Here is a 22,566-nt window from a genome sequence, read left to right as displayed (position 1 = left end):
CCGCTGCTGCTGCGGGTCGCTCCGTGCACTACCCCGGCGACCCGTGCGGCGATGGCGAGGAAACCCCGTTGACGTTGCACTGCTTTTTCATGCCGGTGAGTTTCCCTCTGAGTGAATTATAATTTTGCGATAAAAATTTCAAGGCAGAAACGCACGCAGGCTCCTTCCTGCTTCCTTCAGGGAGGGAAGAGTCCGAGCGCAGCGCGAAATGTGTCCGCGGCAGAGCGGGGAGCCGCAGGAAAAACATCCGAGTGGGAGAGGGAGCAGGAGGAGGAGGAGAAGGAGGGGGCAGCAAATTAAAAGTTGCCAAATGGAGATATTGGGTTTCAAGCCGAGTGCAGCGGGAGTTCGCCTCCTTTGACGCGTCTTTTGTGTGTTGTCGTCGCGAATCGGGAGAAATTTCCACGCCGTTTCTCCTCCGCGGCATTTTCCCACGGATTCCTGTCGTCGACACGGCGGCTATAGCTAACCGGAGCAGGCCGGCGCGCGGCGGTTAGAGCGACGCAGCGCGAGAGGGGGGCGCCGCGTCCGGACTCGGGGATGGTGTTTAGCGTTATAACCTCGCCCCGGTTGCAACGGGTGGGTTTCGGTGTTTTGACTCAAAGGCGGGGACGGTGTTGTGTCTTGTGTCGTCCGTGGAGGACACGTGAAAGTCAGCGGAGACGGACCGAGCGTGTCAGAGACAGCCGAGCAACGCAGGCTGGATCCCGGGTGGTTATTTAGCGCGGCTCCAAAAGTCGATCATCAACGTTTCGATTCGGTCTATTTTTAGGGATTAAAGCAGCTAGCTGCCGGTCGGATCGGTTCTCAACCGACGACCCTCAGGTGGAAGCACTGCGACACGGGGACTAGCTTGGTTTCCGTCGAGGGCGCTCGTGCTACGATGCGACGAAAATTAGCTTTTAATCCTAACGTGTTGCGGCGACGTGGCTTCTCATCGACTAACTAGAAGTAACGCGTAGATTCCGAACGTTTTAAAACCGTGACCGCGCCTCGGTGTTGTTGGTAAACTCTTAAAACTCGGGTCGCTTACGTGTTTGTTTGTTTGTTATTGACGATGCTAACGTTAACATTTTGAGTTGTAAGAACGCGTAATCATCACGCGCTGGAACTAATTAAATTAACGATTCGAATACACAACGAAAGCCCCGGATTGTCACCATTTCCTTTGATCCACCTTCAATTGAAATAACGTCTGCGTAAAAATTATATAATGGCGTCCCTTCGTCGTAGTCTGGCATATTTCTATATCATTGAATTAAAAACACAAAGGATTCAGCTCAACATCGAGCTTTTGTTGGTATTCATACTTGACATTAAATGAATTCCCCTCAAAGTCACCGTGTTTACATGTGTTTTAAATGTCATTCGATCGTCGGTCAGATCTGTCCTGCTCTCCTTTGTTCTCCCCGAATCAAACATGGAGGCTGAACGTGGCTGTGAAGACGAGCCTGTGTCGTGCTAACAGCCATTTTGTAGCACTGCAGTTGTAACATTTCGCACAGACACACAAAAACATCCGCTTCCCCCTCGACTTTGACCAGAAGCACAAAAACAATAATGTCATTCTAAACTCACTCAATAGGTACTTTTGATTTTTCTGTCTCAAACTTTGCTGAAATACAACCTTTCACATCAAAGCACTTTAAAGAAACGTAGTAGATAATCCAAACTCTCACATCCTTCCTCTGCAGCCTCACATTAACACTCACTGTCTCATTCTTGTGTCCCTGTTATTTAAATTGTTTTAATCAGTAGCACCAAGATGGCTGCGTACGTTTCAAAACATAAAGCCAGCTCCTCTGTGAGCGTAGAGGCTGAAAGCAAGTGTTGGTGGTGTACATGGAGTAGGGTGGAGTTTTACACTCGAATGGCCATTTTTTGCTGCACGCAGACACGAAAGACAACCAATGTGGGACAGCAGAGGAGGATCATGGGTGGGAGTTTGAGTATCTGCTGCAGGGGGGGGGGGGGGGTGAAGGCCGGCCTGCCTTCACATACATGCTGATCTCCCACAGCAATGAAAGACACACTGTATCCGTCCCTATGTCTCTGCACGCCCTCATTTCACAAACCCGTCCGTCTCCGTCCACCTCCCACACCCTGTACCTCGCACCTGTAACTTTGTAATCCCACTAAATCTAGTTTCTCACCCCCCCGCAGCCCAGCTTGCTGCAGGAAACAAAGGGTGTTTAATGACCGAGTCCATGCTTCCTACTGGAAACCTGTGAGTGAGATGCCGCCACAGCTCACATGCAAAGTGTCCCAGCTCAGTTTAAAAACAAACACAAGTCCCCAGCTAAGGTTGACTCCATTGTTTCATGAAGCCATTAAATGGTGTGGCGGTGTGGCCTAGTGGTTAGAATGGTGGTTCACCAACAAGAAGGTTGTCGGTTCAAACCCCACTCTCTCCCATCTGCATGTCAAAGTGTCTTTGGCAAGATACGGAACCCCTAAATGGCCCCTCGTGAATGTTGACTGTACTAATTGTAAGTCGCTTTGGACAAAAGCTTCAGCTAAATGACATGTAATGTAATGTAAAGCCAGCTGCCAGTGGTCCATGCAAATGTGAACATAAATCCTTTAATCTTCATTTCTTAGACTCCTCACCTGTGTGCTTCCATCATCTCTCAGGTGTCATGGATGATGAGGACGATCGCCATCTTCTGGATATTTTAGGGTAAAAAATCTGGCTCACATTACTTGAATAGACTGCAGGATTGTGTAATGATTGGTTAACGTTGTTACACAATGAACACATCTGCTTAAGTACAATCTAAATAACGATTTCCAAAGTTACTCTTTAAATTCAAAATATCGATGCCATGATTGTCTGAAAGCATATTCCTTTCATTTTTTGATTGTTTAGAGAAGCGAATAAACAAATCCCTCATGCAAAGATATATCGGGGAATATTTACTTTTATCAGAGTAACGCAAACTATCCCAAACATAAGTGAGAAGAAATGTTTGTTACATGAGACGTGTATTAGTCTTTTCTGCCCCGTTAATACGTCTGTCCTAATCCTAGTACGTTCTAACCTTTTCAGAGATGTGGATGCATTGAATGACTATCTCCATGGCAACAACAGCAAGTCTGTGAGTGACTCTTATAGAAAACATTCAAACTTGATCTTTACAAAGTTCGTCTGAATAGAAAAGCTTGATTTTCATGCTGGGACCCGACCAGCCGGGCCTCCGCTGCTCTGAGCAATCTGTTTGTTTTCACAGATTGAGGAGGATGATGTGACGAACGCAGCTTATGGATCAGATGGATCCTTCTTTGCTGGTGACACAGTGAGTTTCCCTTTGATTCAACTCATCCGTCCAAAACATACACAGATTCCTTTATTGTTTTATTCGATATTTAGTTTCCTGGGACAGATTAGGGTCTCAACACTGATCAGGTTCTCAGGCTTGTTGTTATATTTGACTACTGATGTCATTGTTAGGATGTTTAGAGATGATCTATTGAACACTATTGGAAGTTAAGGGAAGTAAACAGTGGTGCTGCTTTTATCAATTCCTTTCATTGTTGAGTAAATGGGCATGGCACCATTTGTTTGAGTTACTGTTTGTAAAGGTTGTGGAAAGCAGTTAAGACCCTGGCAAACATTGTGAGGCCTTCACATGCAAACTGTTTTTTCTAAATGCCTCATTTAGCCTGGCTCCAACTCGGGCCTCAAGGATGGCTCTTCCTCAATGGGTGGATTCGGCGCTGATTCAGCCGGGGCAGGCCTCCAGCTCTCCAGCAGCCTTTCATTCATCGAGGATGAGTTGGGGTCCGGGAACTCTTCTGGCGGCGTGGACCTCGGGGGGGAGGACCAGCCCTTTGACATCCTGCAGAAGTCCCTCATGGAGGCCGACATCACGGAGCAGACGCTGGCCCAGGAGGCCTTACTGGACTCCCAGCCCGCTCCCACTCTAGTGCAGGCGCCGGTTCCCTTCCAGTCCCAGCTGGTCTCTGGGGGCTATGGAGGGGGAGTAGGTATGGTTACCACGGCAACAGCTGCTTTTCCAACAGGCCAGTTCCTGCAGGGAGTTTCCCAGCTGCCCAATGGCTCCGCCCAGCACATCCAGGTGTTGGGATCTTTCGGGGCAGGTGGGGGGATGATGACTCTGAGCAGTTTGAGGCCGGGGAACCCTGTAGCTGCAGCGGGGGCCACAACAGGGGGGCAGGTGTTTGCCCCCACTCAAGGTCAAGTTGGCCTACCTTATAAAAACCTCCCCCTTCAAAACATCATCATCCAGAGAGGCCCCGGAGGGACCCAGACTCTTGTCAGACCTATCCAACCCAAACCACTTCAAGCTGGGACGCAGACCGTGTACAGCCTCGGTCTTCAGCCCACCTCCACCACCATGGCTAATGCTAACTCTGCTTCTTCCGGGGGGCACTACACAGCCAATGGCTCCATTGTGGTCCAGCAGTCCATGGAGCAGCAACAAGCACAGACAAACTTACAACCTGGACAGTACCTGCTCCCCAGCTCTTTGGCCCTTGCTCCGGGCAGCAACCTCCACAACGGCCCCAGCGACCCCAGCTCAAATGCCCTAATTACCAGTCAGAATGCGGTGCAGATTGTGGCAGGACAGAACTTCACCGCACAACAGAGGGGTCAGTTTATCCTGAATCAGGGACTAGTCACCACGAGTCAGGTTGGAGGGTGTGTGACCCAAACATGGACAGGAGTTACTTGTTCGACCACGGTACCTGTGCAGACGTCATGTGCCCCTGGGCGGCTGACCCTTGGGGTCGTAGGTCAAACGCAAGTGTCAGCAAGCCCAGTGCAGCGCCTCCTAGTCACTCAATCCCAGAACTGCACGTCCCTGTCCCCTTTAGCTGGAGGAGTGACGCAGGAACAAGATTACAGACAGGTACAATTAACGTCACTGGTGGTATTTTAATAATTTCCACCCTGTTAGACGGACTGACTTTAACTGTTTTGTTTTTTCAGAATTCCTCATCACCTGCCCTCAAACAGCCCGGTAACATTCACGGTAACTAATTCTCTACTGGTGTTTCAGAAATGTTTCATGTGTTGTCTCCTGTACTTTGACTTAATGATGTTCTTGTGTTGTTTGTTTCTTTTAGTCATGAGAACCATGACGCAAGATTCAACGCTTAACTCTCAGGTACATTCATTACTTGTTTTACACTCATGTCTGTGCACGTGTCAGGGCTGCCACCTGACTGCTGGTACAACTAGCAACTACTCAACAACTACACACTATATAAAGAAATGCACAAAGATGCAGTCTGACGGGTGTGGGATATGACCAAGAATATTATCTGGATAGATGTAGACCTTCCATCAGAGGGCAGCCCTGGTACAGTCTACACTAGAATAAGCTCATAGGGACGATATTGGTCATTGGTCAAGCGTTGGTTTCTGTGCTGTTTCCAGGTCAGTGCACAGAAGAGGCCTGCCCACCCGCCCCTTACAAGAGAGGGAATGTGAGTTGTTGTTTTTTCCCTTGTGAATATTTAAATAGTTTTGACTTGTCAGGTGTTGACTTGTGTAAATAGTTTCAACCATTGAAGGAGCATTTCTTGTCTCTGTAGGATTTTACAGCGGCTGGGGAAGGATCACGCCGGAGTTCAGACGCTCGATCGACGACGCTTCACTTCAATCAGCGACGCGCTGCAAAGACTCCTCCCCTACCATGTGTTCCAGGGGGCGCCGCCCAGCCAGGAGGAGTTCTCACAGGGTACGTACGGCCTTAATCGGTTAGCCTGAGGCAAAATATCCAAGGAAGACTAAGTAAATAGAATAAAGAATAAAAGAAGCTTTTATCCAACTTGAGGTTTGTGTTGCTTTGTTTCCAGTGGATGACGAATTCGAGGTCGTAGCGACTCAGGTGCTGAAGAGGACCCAGGCCATGGTGAACAAATACAGACGGTTACTACTTGTGGAAGCTGAGGTAGGCGCATCCATGAGAAAGTTGTGGCACTCGCATGTATTTCACCGGTTAGCTAACAGCCTCTCCCTCCCCTGCAGTGTTCAAGTCCGTCATCGGAGATGGTGATGATTGACAGGACCTTCAACCAGGAGGAACGCACCAACCTCACACAAGACAAGCGCATGGTGCTCGTGGATCCAGGTAAGACCGAGAAAAAAGGAAGAGTAAAGGACTTTGGAGAAACAAGACATTCTGTTCAACTCTTCCTCTCTCATCTGTTTTACAGACAGCTTTCTGGAAGACTTCTGCTGTGGCATGAAATCCAGACTTTCCCCAGAACCGGCCCCGGCCCCGGCCCCGGCCCCGGCCCCTCCTCCGTCCAGCTGTAGCTGGAACCCGTCAGACAGTGGCTCCACGGAGCCACCGTACAGGACAGACTCGCAGCCCGGCTGTGGAGATCCGGGAGGGGGCGGGGCTGCAGGAGCTGGGGCGGCAGACAGACTCCCCCCTCCAAACTTAGAAAACAAGAGCGCCCTTGAACTCAAGAGATCCCAGCAGCGCTTTGAGCCCAGCGGCGGAGGCAACAGCTGTCCCCCAGGTAACGCCTCGCCTCCAGCAGCAAAGTCCGGAGGACAGACGCACTACCAGGGTTCACACCAACTGTCCTCCCAGTCCACCCCGCCCCAGTTCCCCTCTCAGCCCACGTCACCCCCCCACACTGACACAGACTCTGCTCTAGAGGCGGCGGTCAACAGCATCTTGGAATGTTAAGACTGATGCTTCTTATCATCCCCAGTGTTTGATTTTGTCTTTTTATACTCGTGTGTACAGGTTTATTTTTTTATTTTTAATCTCTCCTGTTGAAGTATTTGTTGCCTCCCCCAACCCCCAACAATTCCCTGTGTGAAGAGAGGTCAACTCTTCTTTCAGGTTTCGGGTCTTTGTGACACGATCGGCCATGTAGCATGTATTTAATATGTTTTTACATTTCTTTCTTTTATGTTTTGAAGCATGACGTAGGAGTCGAGGTGGATACAGGCACTTATATATACCTATAAAGACCCGGGAATGTGTGCAATGCAATGGACTTTATATTCATTTCACGGTAACTTTAAGATGAGGCTGCTTTCAGACATGAACCACTGAACTCCGGATGATCTCATGAAGATCGGAGGGGCTGCATCTGAGAGCGCAGTCTTCAGGTTCATGTCTGAAAACAGTTCAGGAGTGTTCCTCTCTTCACACACAGACACACATGCCATATATATATATATATATATATATATATATATATATATATATATATATATATATTTAGTGCCAGCTGATAACCCACAGTACCTATGCTGAACAAACCCAGGATGTGGGGGATGATGACAGTGCCTAATTCTAGGTTTCTCCTTTTTTTCTTTTTATTGTTTACATGAAGAAGTTGCTTTCAGAATTCACTCGTCACAGAAACACCCGATGAACACGTGGTTTGGCAGATTCTCTGAGGTTCGATCGGCGGAGACACGTTCACTTCGACAAATTGCACTAAACGTACTGTTGCTTTTTTCAGGAACTGTAAGAACATGAGTCGATCTTCGGCGTGTGCTCGGCTAAACACAATGTGAACAGAACCAAAATGAGTTTGCCTGCTTTCAGCTGCCTGCAACAAGGACGACCTCTCCCACTAGAAACCAGTCTGACTCGACTTACTGCTGTTTTACGCTTCTCAGCAACGGTCCTTTTCTTTTCTTTACTCCTTGTGCTTAAGTCACATTTTCTTTGGCTTTGGTTTTTCTTTTGTACCTTAAAGGTATGCAAGCCCCGACACAGACAAATCTCCATTTCAACCACCTCTTATCATTTCACGGTGTATTTTGTGTCAGGGGAGATTAGTCCTCAGATTGAGGAAGATATGTTACAACATGTTTATCTTTTTTATTTAGATTTTTTTATTTTCCTAATTATTAGAAAATTTGACTGTTCTGCTCATTGCAATGTTTCCTGACGTCGTCGTCATGTTAAATCACCTTGAAGTGTCACTGATTGTATGTTTGTCTGCCTTCTGCATATTGTTTTGTATTGATCATATCTATGCTTGAATACCTTGACATCTCCATCAGGTTTGACGTTGACCTGCTCGTGAAGTTTATTTTCCACGCCCGATTTAATTCTTTTAGTGTTGGCTTACACCTCCTGGATGTTCCCCTCACTCGCCAGTCTTTTTTGTTATGATACATTTCTCACCTTTTCTGTTTTCCCTCTCAGCAGAGCAACCAAAATTTACCAGGAGAGCATGTGGTCGTGTCCAGAATCATCCTCAGATTTTTTAATTTCTCTGTCCAGGACTGAAACGACATTAACTCCCTTGACGTTAACGTCGAGCGTGTTTTTACTTTTCATTTAGGTTTTAAAGCCAAAACTCAAGCTACTGTGATATTACATCCTGATTAAGACTTAATCCTAAATTTTGTATTTGTTTTTGGAGTAACATTTATTTTGTTTTAACTTCTACAGAAATCTGTCTTGCAGTGCAAAGCAAGAACAGGCCATTTGTCTGCCAAACTCAACCCAGGACCAAAGCTTAGGTTTAACAAAGTGTTTTACTGCTCCTGGGGTTGATTCTGGATAGTTCCACCTTTCTCTTATAACGTGTCTGTGAATTATGATTGATTGCCAGTAAGCTACGACTGCAGACTGAAGGCCTTTTTATACGGGGTGATGAAGAACTCATTTATCGTCTTCTTTTTGTGTCCGTGTGTGTTTGAGTGCCAGTGGCTGTCGCAGGAGCTGCTGCAAGATGTTGTGCCTCGACAGCACTTAGTTATTAGACCTGCACAAAGTAGAGACGTGTCCAGCGTCTGTCGGTGAAGCAATGTGTGACCTGGATGCATATCAGTGTCCGAGGGCCCGGCAGGAACATTATCGCTTCTTCTCCTCTATTTTAAGTGGGGATTTGTTTCTCTGCCTCCATTTTCACTGTCGTTCTGTCTCACTTGATTCGTGTAGTTGTTTTGTACAAAAAATTGAAAAGTGGAACACAAAATATTTATAATTTTGTATGGAGAAAAAATAAGAATGTAAAGAAACAACACATGAGAAAATGGAAATTATTTTTATTGTGTTTGCCAAGAAGCAGCTTCAGAAGAAAAAGGAAGAAAACTACAAAAACACTGTAATTTCTTCATTTGTAGCTTGTGTGTGTTCACTACAGCAGCGAAGGGGAGTCAACAATAAATTCATTTTGAATACAATGAGAAACTGGTCCAGTCCGGCTGAGAGCCTCCTTCAGTGTCCCTCCATTACTATGCAGCGAGTGTTCACACAGCCACTCACAGACTCCTCATGCAGAGGAGCATCATGTGACAGGGGAAGCGTTTCCAAAGAAAACACAGAATTGTGACCCTCTGCTTCACAGATAGAGTCTCCTGATAGACGCTGATATGAGGGCGTGTCACGGTTCATGTTTCTCCACATCTGAGCTTACTCCCGAAGATTTTGATCAAGTTAAAAACTGTTTGTTCCCTTAAATCCTCTCGTGGACCTTCAGGCCAATTCTCTGCAGGAGCAAAGAAATCATTGGACCGCCCAACCCATACAATCTTATTAACACAACTCAACAACGACCCCTAGTGGAGTCCCGGGGACACAGCGGGACTCTAACTAATAACAGAGCTGAAACTATTTTGGATTGTCAAATGAAAACATTTGTTAAGCTCAAAAACAATTATTTATCCCAATAATATTTCTTCTAAATATTTCTCTTAATCTGACATAACATAAATAGAAAATAAAAATAAATAGAATAGATTAAACTGCAGTGGGGTGAGTGGTCAAGTGAGCATTAAACTACCAATCTCTGAATTACAACTCGACCAGTTGGTAAAGAACTGGTTTTTAACTTTTTAGAAGACATCTGTGATGCGTAGAATTTCATACGAGGATTGATTCTTCCTTCATATTGGTCAGTTGAATAAAAGCCAGAAGGTAAACAAGACACAATTTGTCTTCCAACGTCTTCAAACGTCCCTGATTCTAAAGGTTTTGTCTTTTTTAGTTTAAAGGAGACTCACTATAATCATATTCAGGGGGATGACTTCAATCTGAGCTCTCACATGAAAGAGCTTACAAGCCTATTCAAGAAGTCCATTGCTGCAGCTCCTCTTTTCAGCCACTGTCTGAAACATTTGGTTCTAGCGCCTGTCTCTTAAAGCTGATTGGCCAGCTGGTTCTCTCTGTTCTGGTTGATCAACCGACTCCAGTGCTTGAAGGAAACATCAGCCTCCGCTCTAGCTTTACCTGACTTTGTTAGGGGGCTTGTCAGACTAGACGCTAGGCATGACATATGTTGATTTGCCTCCTTTAACCAAAAATTGAAGCCTCCTCCTGCTACAGATGTTGTTTCCGTGTCCACGCTCACATGTCCAAACATCTCGACCTCAGTGGTACTTCCTCCAGCGATCGTGCTCTGAAAAAACAACAACACAACCAGCAACATGACGAGTCATCTCCAAATCCATCTCTTCACAAACACTGAGAGAAATTCCCTCACTTACTTATATGAGGGTAGCTCCAGATGTAGCTTAGTACACAGTATCCTGCTAGCAGCATGGCCACTCCACCCACACCACCTTTCTTCACGTCGATGTATCTCCTGTAATACCACTGCCAGCCTGAAGAGGTACAGGAGAGGGGAGGGAACTCATGAATGTCAAAGCAGCAGGTTAGCTTAGCATAAAGACTGGAAACAGGTGATCAAATCTGAATGTTTGCTTACTGAAGCATGAGTGTATTTTCCAAAATAGATGCAGACCATAGACAGTAAATAAAGATGGACGACATGACAGCTCCCAGAAAGTGAAGCCAAAGCGTCTCTATCGCCCCCTGTTGGCTGTTTGCAGTATAGGTCATAAACCCTGCCTCCTCCATTTTAACAGATGGGACTTGGAAGAAACTAATAAATCAAAGTACATGTACTCCGACCCCCCTATCTCTACTGCTCAGACTCTGACTCCACCTTACGTCCTCGGCAAAAGATGGCTGCCCTTGTATCCGGGTTATTTTGGCTTTATTTCTGGACAGTGCGAGGAAGTAGGGGACGCGTCGTCCATCTTCATTTACAGTCGTTGTTGCAGACAGAGTCCCACGTGGAAACATTATAGAATCGTACAAGAGGGTCACAGCTGTTTCCTGTGATAGTGCATGTATTTGTATTTGTGTGGGATGAGTTGGATATTCACCTCTCTGCACTATTTCCACTGTGTCTCTTGGACGACTGGGGACTCTGCAGCCGAGCCACTGAGGGAAGTCCCTCAGCTTCACCTGTCCGAGACTCGGCCGTGTCCCAGCCTCTGTTGTTCACACAGAACCAGTGGATTGACAGATAAATACACACGACAGCACATCCTCTTTCGTTTCACCCTCGTCGACTGAAAGCTTTAACACTCGTGTTTCCTGCGTCCCGATACAGAAACCGAAACAACGCTCTTCTCAGAACCTCGGTTTGAGGAACACAAACTGGTTTCCTGCTTGAGTCTTTTTCAGAACTGAGAACCCAACCTTTTCTAAACTGATTAAAGTTGTTAAACACACCAGAATGAAAATAGTCTGAAATTACTAAATTATCATATAAAAAGGATTCAAGCTGCAATTAATCGTTTTGGTCATTACGAGAAATCTGTCTTGATCTGTAAAGAAAAATAAAATTGTTGCAATCACTTGAGTTTTGAGTGAAGAACTGAGCTAAACTCATTTTACATTTGAGAAGCAGGACAAACTGTCAGTGATTAATTTTCTGTCAGTTGTTTCCTGTCTTGATTTCCGTGAAACACTGACCTTCCTTTCCAGTGTGAGCAGCGTTTAGTTTCCTGTCCTCCAGGATCCGCCAATCAGCAGCTCTCACCGTCTCCAGCCTCGCCGGTAAAAGACGAGGACTGGAGAACTGGATGGTGGAAAGTGGCGGCGAGAGGAGTTTGTCCCGGCCGACCTTCTGACCCTGGAGCCCACCGAATGAACCTGGAGGAGGGGAGGCTTGGCTCAGGGGAGATTCTGGGAAGAAGAGTTTGGGTTGAGAGGAACCATCGTGTTCCAGAGGGATTAAAAAGGCTTCTTTAGACTTTGACCTTCTCTCCGTCACTGGTAATAATTCAGTTTGTTGTGAGCTGGCACCGAGCAGCTGCTCCGACACAGTTTGATTTGTAACCAAGCAGCGAACAACGTCTTTTCCAGTCTCTGCTGGAACCATCACTGCATTGAGACCAGTGTCAAGTCTGTTGTTGCTGCTCAGGTGGTCAGTAGTTTCAGTCTCGCTCAGGATTCTCTTCTTACTGGTTGTGCTAGTTTTAGTTCGGCCTAAAAGGGCTTTAGCATCCTGGATGGTGATCCTGGCCTGGTCCCCACTTCCCGATGTCAAAATGTTATCCACCCAGAGGTCTTCTCTCACGTGAGGTCTGTTATTGAATCCAGAATCTAAAGAGTCAGAGTCTGGATCTTTGGTTGTGGGAGGGGACTGTCCAGCCCTCTTCGTCTTTGACGTCTTCTTTTTAGAGGCTTCTTTGGGTTTGGTGTCTGTGGACAGAGCGGACACAGTGATGCTGTCTGTCTTATTGTTGGGTTCTGGAGGGTTAAAGGTTCTGGAGCTTAGAGGATCTGGTAAAACAGGAGTGGAACCTGAGAGCAATTCTTCCGAGGCAGATCCGGTTCCTTCCAGGGATCCTCTAGTGGCTCGGTCCGTGTTTGCAGCTTCTATCAGAGCACGGAGACTCTTCTTTCTGGGCTTGGAGGCGGTGGAAGGTGGAGGCAGCGGCGGAGAGGAGATGAGGGAGGTCGTGGTGGAGGACGGCGTGCTGGCCAACTTGATCTGTTCTGATAGCTTCTCCCTCTTCTTCTTCATTGATGGAGGAGGTGAGGAGGAGCTCGAGTCTGTGCTGTCAGGCGTCTGTGCTGCTGCGGATGTTGTGCTTTTCTTCGCCCGTGGACTTGCTGCCACTGACAGTGACTCTCTGGACTTCTTCCCCTTTGCCGGCGGTTCACTGTCGCCTGCGCCCAGCGGAGGAGACGATGGCGTCTGACTCGCTCCGACGTGACTTCCTGTCGGGTTGGTTTGGGAGTTCGCTGCTTTACAATGTGGGAGGTGACTCTTCAACCTTTTGAAGGTTTTCCCACAGGACGGACACACCTCTGTGAGGACACACAGAGACAGAGTACTGGTTAAAACTGGATTTCCTAAATCTTACAGAATGGTTATGGGTCATAACTGATCATTAGAAAAGATGGAGACAGAAAGTGTTTAGATTTTTCTGCTTGAAAAATATGAAATCTATATATTTTATTGAACGCCTTCTATTTGATACTTCTTTTTCTTTTATATTTAATACAGCTGCTTGTTTTATATAATTTATTTTAAATCTTTATAGCAGAAAGTTCGATTTGAGATTGACACATTTGAAAAGTTCTTGAACCCGCGAACACAACAGCTGCTGGTTAGTTTTGAGTTCATCAGGTGAACTTTATATTTAGAAACCAATGATGCTGTAAAATATAAATATACAGTGAGTATCGCTTATTCTAGGATGCGCAGTATCTCGCTTCATGTGCTGATCCTCCAATGAAAACAGTTACCCTTACCGGAGCTCATTCTGAACGCGTGCGTCAAACAGCCAATCAGAGAGCTGCGTGTCCCAGGGAAATAATAGCGGCGGCCACGACATGAGAAGTCGTTTGAAGTTTAACGAACTTTACCATTAGTACAAAATGTGACAACTTCTCGTGAACGTCAGGGTCATCTGTTGACGTGCGGAGGGGAAAGACCCCTTAGGTGGCGCCTCAGGAGCCTGAGTAGAAATAACTGAAAGTATCGCTAAGTTGCTTTTTATTATTAATATTATTTGTCTGGTTGCAAAGATTAAATATAGTGAGATGCGTTTGGTGTTTTAAATCGTCTCAGGGAAGTTCTGGAGAAACACGTGGTGATGAGACGAGTGGGTGTGGCGCGTTGATTCAATCGAGATAGTTCCCCCTCTTCTACTTCCGCCTTCGCTTCAATATCCGGAAATACAGGGTTTTTTAGAGATATCCAGAAAAGATTTGGAAAAGAGAAATATAACTCATATAACTTAAAAGGAACAGAGATCTTTAAATATGTATTGATGAGTTACAATGAAAGGAATCAGTTTGTGGAACAATCTCAACAAAGAATCTAAAACAAATATAAATATTTTAAATCTATTAAATTCAGGATGTTGAGGAATTGCAATTAATTTTAATTAAGTTTTGTACATTTTTTGTTGTGAAAGGTAAATATTTGAATGGTATGAAATTAATTTTTACTTCAGAACTAATAGAGAGATGTGAGGGGGCCTGATAGGGAAGATATTACTTAATCCGCAAATTTAGGAAAATGGTTAGATAAGACTTATCTTTGTTTGTTTAATGGGAACAGAAAGATGTTTTACTGGGTTTCAAAACACACACAGCACATGAGTTATCCTGAATGATAGCAGCACCAAGTCTTAGTAGAAGTAGTAGTCATAATAATAATAATAATAGCAGTATCAGTATTTCCTGTACAATTATAAATTTGGTTGCATGTTTTGGGTCACCTTTAAGTTCCGTGAATTATTCCCTGGGAAAAAGCTGAAGATGTAAAAAAATGTATCTACTAATGTAAAAATATTCGTGGTTCCATATCTTAATTTGATGTGTTCCTCACTGACCCACACAGGACTCATCCTTTCACCGAGCTTCCTCGTGATTCGTCCAGTGTTATTTTTCCCCATAATCCTGCAAACAGACCAATAAACAACCTCCCTGGCCGAGGTCAAAAAGGTTAAATCAAACAAACAGACCCTGGTTTCATTAGAAAAGTGTATTTATTGAGAGGGTTAAAGTGGTATGAGACCTGACACAGGAATGAATTTCAAAAGGGCGATGTCAAAATTACACAAAAATACATCTACATGAAAAAGTAATCTTCATTGGAAAAAAGCAGTGATTTGAAAACACATTCAGAAAGGAGGAAGGGGCGGGGGGGAGAATGCCATTTCTACAACCATTTACATATAAAGGAGATAAACCTGAATATTATTTACATGGCAACAGATTACAGTATGTACAACGCCAGGACTGGAAGCAAAACTGAAGCTTCCAGCAGGAGAGAAAACTACAGTCTGTCGATGTGAACAGAGTCAAGAAGGCATGGTGGGGGGGTGGGGTCTGGCAGAGAAACAGAGATTTGAACAGTGCCTGGAAGTCGTCCTCCAACAAAGATTGGCCCCCGACAGAAAACAGCCGCTGACAAAACTATTCAGCTCCAGTGGCTTTCTTTGCGTGTCTGTATTTTCTTCTACAAATGTCGTCTTAAAACGGGAAAAATCCTAAACAGCACAAGATCGCATGTAAAAAAAAAAAAAAAAAAAAAAAAAAAACGAATCCCAGAGGCCGAGAGTCTCTCCCACGACTGGCTACATCTCACCACAGGCAACGTTGGTTTACAGTATATTCTGACCATCTAGAGCAAATCTCTGTACATCTATTAACACACATTCATCATTCAGGCAAACAGGGGAGGTCCATCCCTTTACGTGGCATCTAATCAGAGATGAGAACGAAGGGAGCGACAGAGGAAGGAGAAGAGGGGTGGGTGGGGGGGGGTGTCTGGGGTCAAAGATCGGGGACAGTACCAAACACCACACAGCTGTACTGTGGCCCAGCCGAGTCGCACCGCTCCGCCGCCCAGATTAAGATTAAATGATTCAGTTAGTTCACCAACGACGACGTCAGCATTAACTCATCAACCCTGAGAAAACTGTGGACTCCAGGTTCACTGGCAAACCCCCGACTCAGCAAACTGAGGGTGAATCGAGCCTCAAATATCAACGCAACTATCTGGTCAACGAGGGAAACGAGGCACAAACGCAGGATTCTAAATTATTTGCTTGTAAGAGACACAAAGTGGAATGTTTAATTTTTTTATAACGGTTTTTCCAGGAGCCAGTTTCCTTAAAAATCCTTTAACAGTTCTCGACTCTTTCACCATCGACGAGCTGGTCCCTCGTCCTGGCCACAAAACACAAGTGGGACGGGAAGAGGAAGGAGTGGTGCTGCCGTATGATAAAACAAGAAAGAAAAAAATAAGGACAATTGTTCAGTCTCCAGATCATCAGAAACCCCGTCTGGACAACAGGGGCTGAGAAACAATGTTCACACAGCAGCACTGGAGAGAACAACTGACACAAAGGGAGTGATTTCAGACTAGATGAATTCAGTGCTTGGACAAAGACTGGCAAATCAACTCTGGCACAGATTATATTGGTACATTTGGACCGTTTAACTCTTCGCTTGCAAGTTGTATCAAAAGTACACATTTCGCCGTGGTTATTTCCTGTGTGGTTTTATCTGGTTAAGGAACCATGTGGGCCCCCCCGTTTGTTAAAGGTTTCTCTGGTTTCCACAGCCAGGCACTGGAGCTGGGAGTCTTGTGCTGTGAGGCCGAGCTCAGGCCGGAGGAGATGGTCTCAGAACGAAAAGCAGCGGAGATCAGAAGTCATCAAACATCCAAACCGTCCGCCCTGCTGACTCGTTCCCCCCCCAAATCCTGAACAAGGCCAACTCTTCAAAAGAGGAGCGTAAAAACTAATATAAAAACGGCTGAAGAACAACGCTGACGTCTACTGGATTCTTCTGAGGCTGGTCTGTCTAACGTCCTCTTTAGGAACGAGGGGGAGGTCGTGTCCCCGTTCAGCTCCTCTACGTTCACAGGCGGACCAGGCTCACTGGAGCATGAGCTGTTTGAGGTTGTCGTGGAGGATGGTGTCCTTGACGTCGCGGAACACCAGCCGGATGTTCTCCGTGTTGATGGCTGTGGTGAAGTGGTGGTACAGGGGCTTCTGGGTGGCGTCGCGTCTCTTGGTGCGGAAGCAGTCCACCATGAAGGCCTGGATGTCCGGCAGGCTGTGCTCCGGCCCGGTGTAGTCGGAAAAGTATTCCTTGAGCGGAACGCTCTTCACCTTCTCCTCCAGCAGGTCTGTCTTGTTGAGGAAGAGGATGATGGACACGTTGCTGAAGACGCGGTTGTTGACAATGGTCTCGAAGATGTCGAGGGATTCACGCAGTCGATTGGTTTGCCTGTCCTCCATCAGCACCTGGATCAGACAACAGAGAGAACCGTTAGTACGAGGACCGTAGATTTCCTGAAACAGTATCTGCTCCAACAAACTGATCAGGCCATCTCCAGTGCGGGTTGGTGAGAGAGGGAGGAAACCAGAGGCTGTGTGTTCTCACCTGATCGTATTCTGAGGAGGACACGAGGAAGAGGATGGAGGTGACGGAGTCGAAACACTCGAACCAGCGCCGCCGCTCCGAGCGCTGCCCGCCCACGTCCACCATCTTGAAGGGAACGTTCTTGATTTCAAAGTCATACTCATGGATGCCTTTGGTGGGTTTACGGGCCAGAAGGATGTCCTGTTGACTGGGGAGGTAGTCCTGCAGGAGAGAGGGGAAGAAGATGAGGGTCCACTACACGATAGGGACTGAAATGTCCTGGGGAAGCCTTTATTAATTTATTTTAACCTTCTACAGGAGGGAAAAAAAGGGATAACATGGAAAATATCCTCTGCTGTTCATAAGCTATTTAAAAATATATATAAAAAAAGCAGTTGATAAAAATATTATATGAAAGCAGGAGGATGTGAGACAGAAATATAAATATTTTTATGTTAGCAGAGGTTCAATTATTTTTTCTCATCACACTGATGTTTGTTCAAGTGTTAATTTTTCCACAAAGTTTAGATTAATTAGTTATTTGATGCTGTACAATTTCACAGTCTATGATATGAAGTAAAACTCAGTTTATTGTTGCATTAATCTGACTTTCTGATCATTTCCAGACATCCTGTCATCAGATACAAAACACTAAACTTTCTAAAACACTTAAAAAAACTGAATTCTATGCTTTATAAGAAATCCCTTTAAATACCCTGAAACTAATGTTCAGTGAATAGAAGCTTCTTCTTCTTTGTGATTTCCCTCTGAGAATAATAACCGTACATTGCAGAATTAACTATAACATGCACACGTGTGATTATAACAATCAGTTCAGGCAGAAACAACTTACCAGCTCGCCCAGCTTATCCAGATTATCCAAGAAATACTTCACAGACTCACCCTGCGACAGGACAGGGGGGGAATTTCTGTTAATTCTCAGGAACTTATTACATTCAGTCATTTTCCTCATAAAAAAATTTACTAGCTTGGTGCATGAATCACAAGATATTTGTTGCTGTGGTGTATAAAACACACACACAGGTTTGTGCAGACAAACGCACATAACCAGTTTGTTTTCAGAAACGTGCATGTGCAGAGCCGAGTCTGCTCTGAGGAGGTGAAGCAGGATGCAAGATACTCAGTGTTGCATTAGGCACGTGTGTGAAGGGGTTTCTTTGATCAAGACAGAAGTGTAGCTCGTGAGGTGTGTGTGTGTGTGTGTGTTTGTGTCGGGGTGTTCTTTCTAGGCCATTCTGACGCTGTTCACACAAAATGAGCGCAAGCCCAGACACGAGGCGGCCAGGACTGAGATACATTCCTTTATCTGTGTGTGTGTGTGTGTGTGTGTGTGTGTGTGTGTGTATCCTGTCAAGAAAACTCAAAAAACGCCTGCAAAAATACTCAAGATATTTCCCTCGCCGTCTTCCCCGTGACCCGCGGTGTCGCCACACCTCGTCAGGGAACTTGTTTTGCATGTAATTTGCATAAATGAGATGATAAACCAACGGCCATGTTATAAAAATCCACATGGTATCAGTGGAAGCGACTGTCTGGGCTGGATTTGTGTGTGAGAGCTCCGTACCGGCCATTTCCCTCACAGTAAAGCTCCTGTATTCATCCTTTAGATCTCGTGCACAAACTAACCTGACCTGAAAAACCTGTGTGTGTTGTAGGGAGGAGCAGAATGGCGCGGTGCTATGCTAAACCCAACAGACGGGAGAGTCACCTTTCTGAGGAGCCAATTCCAAAATAAACCAGTGAGCTAGAAAAAAGCAGAAGAGAAACAAGGAGTTTCTACGAATGTGCTGCAAAAGCAAATCTGAAAACACGACATTTTACACCAAACGTTTGTGTCGTTTTTATTGTGGCCGTTTAACATGAGGTCAGATCTCTGGCTTCTTTTTACGACTCGATGTGTAAGAACTCTGCACTTTGAACGACACACAGAACGAGAGAGAGAGACAGAATCCATGTGTGGGTTCAGCGTGTTCATGTGTTTCTAATGATAAATACGAGCAGGCCCGGGGGCACGTGTGATTTGTGATGCAAATACACAAAGAGCTTGGTCAAAACAGGTCGGGCCGAGTCCGCCTGGTCGCCCCGAAGCGGAGCAGGGAGAATTCCCCGGGTTCCCGGAGAGGACGACTGGTTTCTGTGAGTGACAGCTTGTGTTCTCTGCAGCGATGATGCCCTGAGGTTTCAGATTTAATTCACACTTAGACCCAATCAGAAGGTCTCACTCAATCCATGATGATTCCATGATGTTTGGAAATTCTTTGAAAAAAGTTCCCAGGTACAAAAGTGATACCAACAAACGATTTGCTTTGTGAAAGCAGCAGATCTCCACATTTCAGAGTCTGGAGCTATGACTTGGATGTGGCTGCAGCTTCCGGCTTTTATGATCATTCAATAAATGTTTAACTCAACAACTTATCTTAATATCAATAAACCAACATGTGATTTCCCAGAACCCAGGATTCGCCTTCAAAATTGGGCTAAGCCCGACCTGAGCCCGATGTTTGATGGATTACAGGCACGTGTAGGGCAAGAGGTCGAGCCTGATCCACATATCATTTCAAACCTGTTGTCTGAACCTCGCTCGACTCGTCAGGTCTGGTTTCCAAACTTCACCGAGGTGTCGTTCATGTAAAAATCACATTTTTCAAACTTCATCTGTTCCGGCTTTCTGTATTTTCTTGATTTGCTATTTTCTTGATTTCCACAATAACAAACTCAATGTTTGTTAGCTGCAGCCATACATGCACTTGATGTGTGTGTGTGTCCTTGTGTAACTCGAGGTGTGCGACACTCTTAATGTTTGTGTGCAAATAGGAGTGAGTGGGAGAGAGAGCCAGGCCTCTGTTTGTGAGCATAAAGCTGTTTAACTACAGATCAACATTCCAGCTCTGATCACTCTTATTCCCTGTGTGTGTGTGTGTGTGTGTGTGTGTGTGTGTGTGTGTGTGTGTGTGTGTGTCTGCACAACCGGCTCACAGCAACCAGCCGATTGAGCGAGGGAACAAAACAGCATTCAACAGTTCAGCCTAACGCAGCAGAGAGAGAGAGAGACACACATTTCACATTTTCTGTTTCTGACTCGCAGCCCTCTCCTCAGCTGGGGGGGTGGGGGCTCCTCAACAGCTGGACGACGTATTAGGTTTATGACCCGACACCTCACGTAAAGTAAGCAAATACGCGGCAGGATGAAGAAATGAAGACGAGGCCCAGAGAGGTCCGGATGAGGACACACGCGTACAGGCCCCGACCACAAGCGTGGTGGTGCAGCTAATCTGGGGTAAACGTCAGTGTGTTAAAACATGCGAGGGAGCGGGGAGAGGTGCTAACAGGAAGCTGACTCAATCACATGTCGTGCCGCTCAACGTAGAGCGAGGGAGGGAGCACCAGAGAGGGAGAGAGAGAGTGAGAGAGAGAGAGGGAGACAGGAGGATGAATCAAAGAAGAAGAAAGTCAGTTCCACTTTCTGTTTTCACAGCTGCGTTCCCCGGGATTTCCAGCCTGTCACCCCAAATTCTGTAGAAAACCCAGTTTCATACACAGAACACGTCTCATCTGATTCTTCTTCTTCTTATGTGTGAATGAGTTGTTTCGTTATTTCTCTCTGTGTGTGTCTGTCTGTGTGTGTGTGTGTGTGTGTGTCCACGTACCAGCTGAAACTCCCTGCGGCGGTCGTAGGCGTTCTGTATCCCCGAGTCGGCCCACAGGTCTTTGATGGCCGGCAGGTACCGCAGGAAGATGGAGGACTCGAGCTGCCCGCTGGCCATCATCGCCGAGCGGGTATCGAACGCCATCAGGCTGTCCCCGTGCGGCTGGTTGCCCGGGTCGCCCCACGGGATGTGCAGCTTCTCCCGTGCGTCCACCAGCACACGGACACCTGGACAGGAAGTGAGGAGAGCACTGTCAGAGATGGACGACGGCTGGAGAACGCCACACAAAAAACAAATAACACAACACAACACAACCCGGTTCTGACTGACAGGATGTCATATTCAGGATTTATAGAAACACAATACGTGAATTCACATTTCACCAGTTTTTATAAATACTCCTGAAACCTGTGATTATGACTAGTTATTGATTAATCGTTGGATTTGATAAATTCTAGGTCAACAAAATGTCAGGATGGAGCAAAAGGAAGCAAAACATATTGAGGTTTTTTCTTATCACGTGACTTTAAGAGCGTGTCATATTAGTGAAGCGAAAATAGTTCGAAACTGTCAGTTAATGATTCATATTCTCTCGAGTACTTAATAAAGTATTTTTACTGCAGTCACTCACATATTCTTAATATTGAGTTCAGTGGACGATTAGAAGATACTACACTCTGAAAACAAACGTGTGTATTTATATTAATAACACAGATATTGCCGTGTTGACTCCGGGCGGCTCTGGTTTGCTCGGTGTTATGTGTTCGATTCCTGTTGTGTGCGTGCGGCGGACAAACAGGAACACGTTACGACGCGGCGCTGGGTTCAGCCTCCATTAGCTTCATCCCTGGGCTTCAGCCCCGGATCCACAGAGAAGTGACGCTAAAGTTTACAGGTTTAAACTTTGTTCGGATCGAGAACAACACGAGATAAGATCGGGTCGAGGCTCCGGCGGCGGCGGCAGTGAACTCTGGTTGTTCTGGGTTCTGGGTGTTGCCTCCTCCGCCGCCACCGCCGGAGCTTCTCCGTCCCCAGCCCAGATGTGGAAACTTTCTCCCCCACGTTGGCCGCCCTCTCGGGGCCTTTTTTCCGCGGCGGCCCGGCGGTCTCGAACCCAACCACCCCCCCGAGGTCCCGGCAGCGAGTCGTTACCTTTGATAACGTTGCTGTAGATGGTGGATCGGAAGTCCTCGCGGGCGCCCTGGTCGAAGTCCTGCCCGTGGATGATCCGCATTTGCTTGAGGAAAGTGGACTTGCCGCTCTCGCCCGCGCCGAGCAGCAGGATCTTCACCAGCCGCTTCACGTACGGCTTCTCCCGGTTCAGGCACCGGTCGATCTCCTTCGACCGGCGGAGCTGCTCCACCTCGCCGTTGTTGAGCAGGCACACGGGCAGGAAAACTTTGAGCACGGACCTGGTCGGCAGGAAATCCGCCATGTTCGCACCAACTTCATCGATGCTGATTTGATGCGCGTTCGCGGGGCGCGGGCACGGGACCAAGCCCCTTCCCTAAACTCAGGAAGTGGAGCCGCCGACACTTTGTCATCAGACACTTTTTTTTACGTTAACTTATTTAGACTCGCACGCAAACTTTGCTTGTTTTTATTTGTTAATAGTTAGCTACGTGTTTATTTACGCCACAAACAAACGCGAGCTTGCGTGGAAGTGTCAGATCAAAGTCTGCACTTTCAACTTGTATCGCTCAGTTACACAATTCACAGCTTAAACGCGAAATCACGCAGATATTGAAATA

At 46.3% G+C, this 22,566-nt stretch overlaps 3 protein-coding genes across 4 annotated transcripts; 1 reads left to right on the top strand and 2 right to left on the bottom strand.

Annotated features, from left to right (window-relative positions):
* Positions 1-25: 25 nt before the first annotated feature.
* bicral (BICRA like chromatin remodeling complex associated protein) lies at positions 26-9,153 on the top strand. 2 transcript variants are annotated; one of them, XM_062413809.1, is made up of 12 exons: positions 26-95; positions 2,635-2,680; positions 3,050-3,098; positions 3,231-3,296; positions 3,663-4,874; positions 4,955-4,997; positions 5,092-5,132; positions 5,405-5,454; positions 5,563-5,708; positions 5,827-5,921; positions 5,999-6,101; positions 6,187-9,153. In XM_062413809.1, exons 2-12 carry the CDS (start codon positions 2,640-2,642, stop codon positions 6,669-6,671), a joined length of 2,331 nt encoding a protein of 776 aa, XP_062269793.1. In that variant the 5' UTR covers positions 26-95; positions 2,635-2,639; the 3' UTR covers positions 6,672-9,153. The 2 variants fall into 2 exon arrangements, with proteins under 2 accessions (XP_062269793.1, XP_062269792.1); XM_062413808.1 differs by having other exon boundaries at positions 34-95; positions 2,602-2,680.
* On the bottom strand, positions 8,989-13,679 carry si:dkey-21c1.4 (polycystin-1-like protein 3). The gene is made up of 5 exons (XM_062413810.1): positions 13,515-13,679; positions 11,724-13,067; positions 11,129-11,239; positions 10,445-10,561; positions 8,989-10,356 (listed from the first exon to the last, which is right to left on the bottom strand). Exons 1-5 carry the CDS (start codon positions 13,522-13,524, stop codon positions 10,328-10,330), a joined length of 1,611 nt encoding a protein of 536 aa, XP_062269794.1. The 5' UTR covers positions 13,525-13,679; the 3' UTR covers positions 8,989-10,327.
* A 1,060-nt stretch (positions 13,680-14,739) lies between these two features.
* On the bottom strand, positions 14,740-22,303 carry LOC133976135 (guanine nucleotide-binding protein subunit alpha-13-like). Its single transcript, XM_062414245.1, has 5 exons — positions 21,968-22,303; positions 20,816-21,042; positions 18,001-18,051; positions 17,169-17,369; positions 14,740-17,029 (listed from the first exon to the last, which is right to left on the bottom strand). The coding sequence occupies exons 1-5, from the start codon at positions 22,248-22,250 to the stop codon at positions 16,658-16,660; spliced, it is 1,134 nt and encodes a 377-aa protein (XP_062270229.1). The 5' UTR covers positions 22,251-22,303; the 3' UTR covers positions 14,740-16,657.
* Positions 22,304-22,566: the final 263 nt, after the last annotated feature.

This window comes from Platichthys flesus, chromosome 20 (genome assembly GCF_949316205.1).
Source record: "Platichthys flesus chromosome 20, fPlaFle2.1, whole genome shotgun sequence".
Lineage (NCBI taxonomy): Eukaryota > Metazoa > Chordata > Actinopteri > Pleuronectiformes > Pleuronectidae > Platichthys > Platichthys flesus.
Note: the sequence above shows the minus strand (reverse complement) of the source record. Positions and strands in the feature narration are given on the sequence as shown.

Bases quoted from the DNA above. Each gene is read 5' to 3' on its own strand.
- si:dkey-21c1.4 (XM_062413810.1), bottom strand. The intron at 10,562-11,128 runs GTGAATATCCAA...GTACCTCTTCAG, and splicing joins AGTGGAAATAGTGCAGAGAG to GCTGGCAGTGGTATTACAGG. The intron at 10,357-10,444 runs GTAAGTGAGGGA...TTGTTTTTTCAG, and splicing joins CTGGAGCTACCCTCATATAA to AGCACGATCGCTGGAGGAAG.
- bicral (XM_062413809.1), top strand. From the start codon at position 2,640: ATGGATGATGAGGACGATCGCCATCTTCTGGATATTTTAGG. The intron at 2,681-3,049 runs GTAAAAAATCTG...TAACCTTTTCAG, and splicing joins CATCTTCTGGATATTTTAGG to AGATGTGGATGCATTGAATG. The intron at 4,998-5,091 runs GTAACTAATTCT...TGTTTCTTTTAG, and splicing joins ACAGCCCGGTAACATTCACG to TCATGAGAACCATGACGCAA.
- LOC133976135 (XM_062414245.1), bottom strand. From the start codon at position 22,250: ATGGCGGATTTCCTGCCGACCAGGTCCGTGCTCAAAGTTTTCCTGCCC. The intron at 21,043-21,967 runs GTAACGACTCGC...CTTCCTGTCCAG, and splicing joins CTACAGCAACGTTATCAAAG to GTGTCCGTGTGCTGGTGGAC. The intron at 17,030-17,168 runs GTGAGAACACAC...TGTCTGATCCAG, and splicing joins CCTCCTCAGAATACGATCAG to GTGCTGATGGAGGACAGGCA.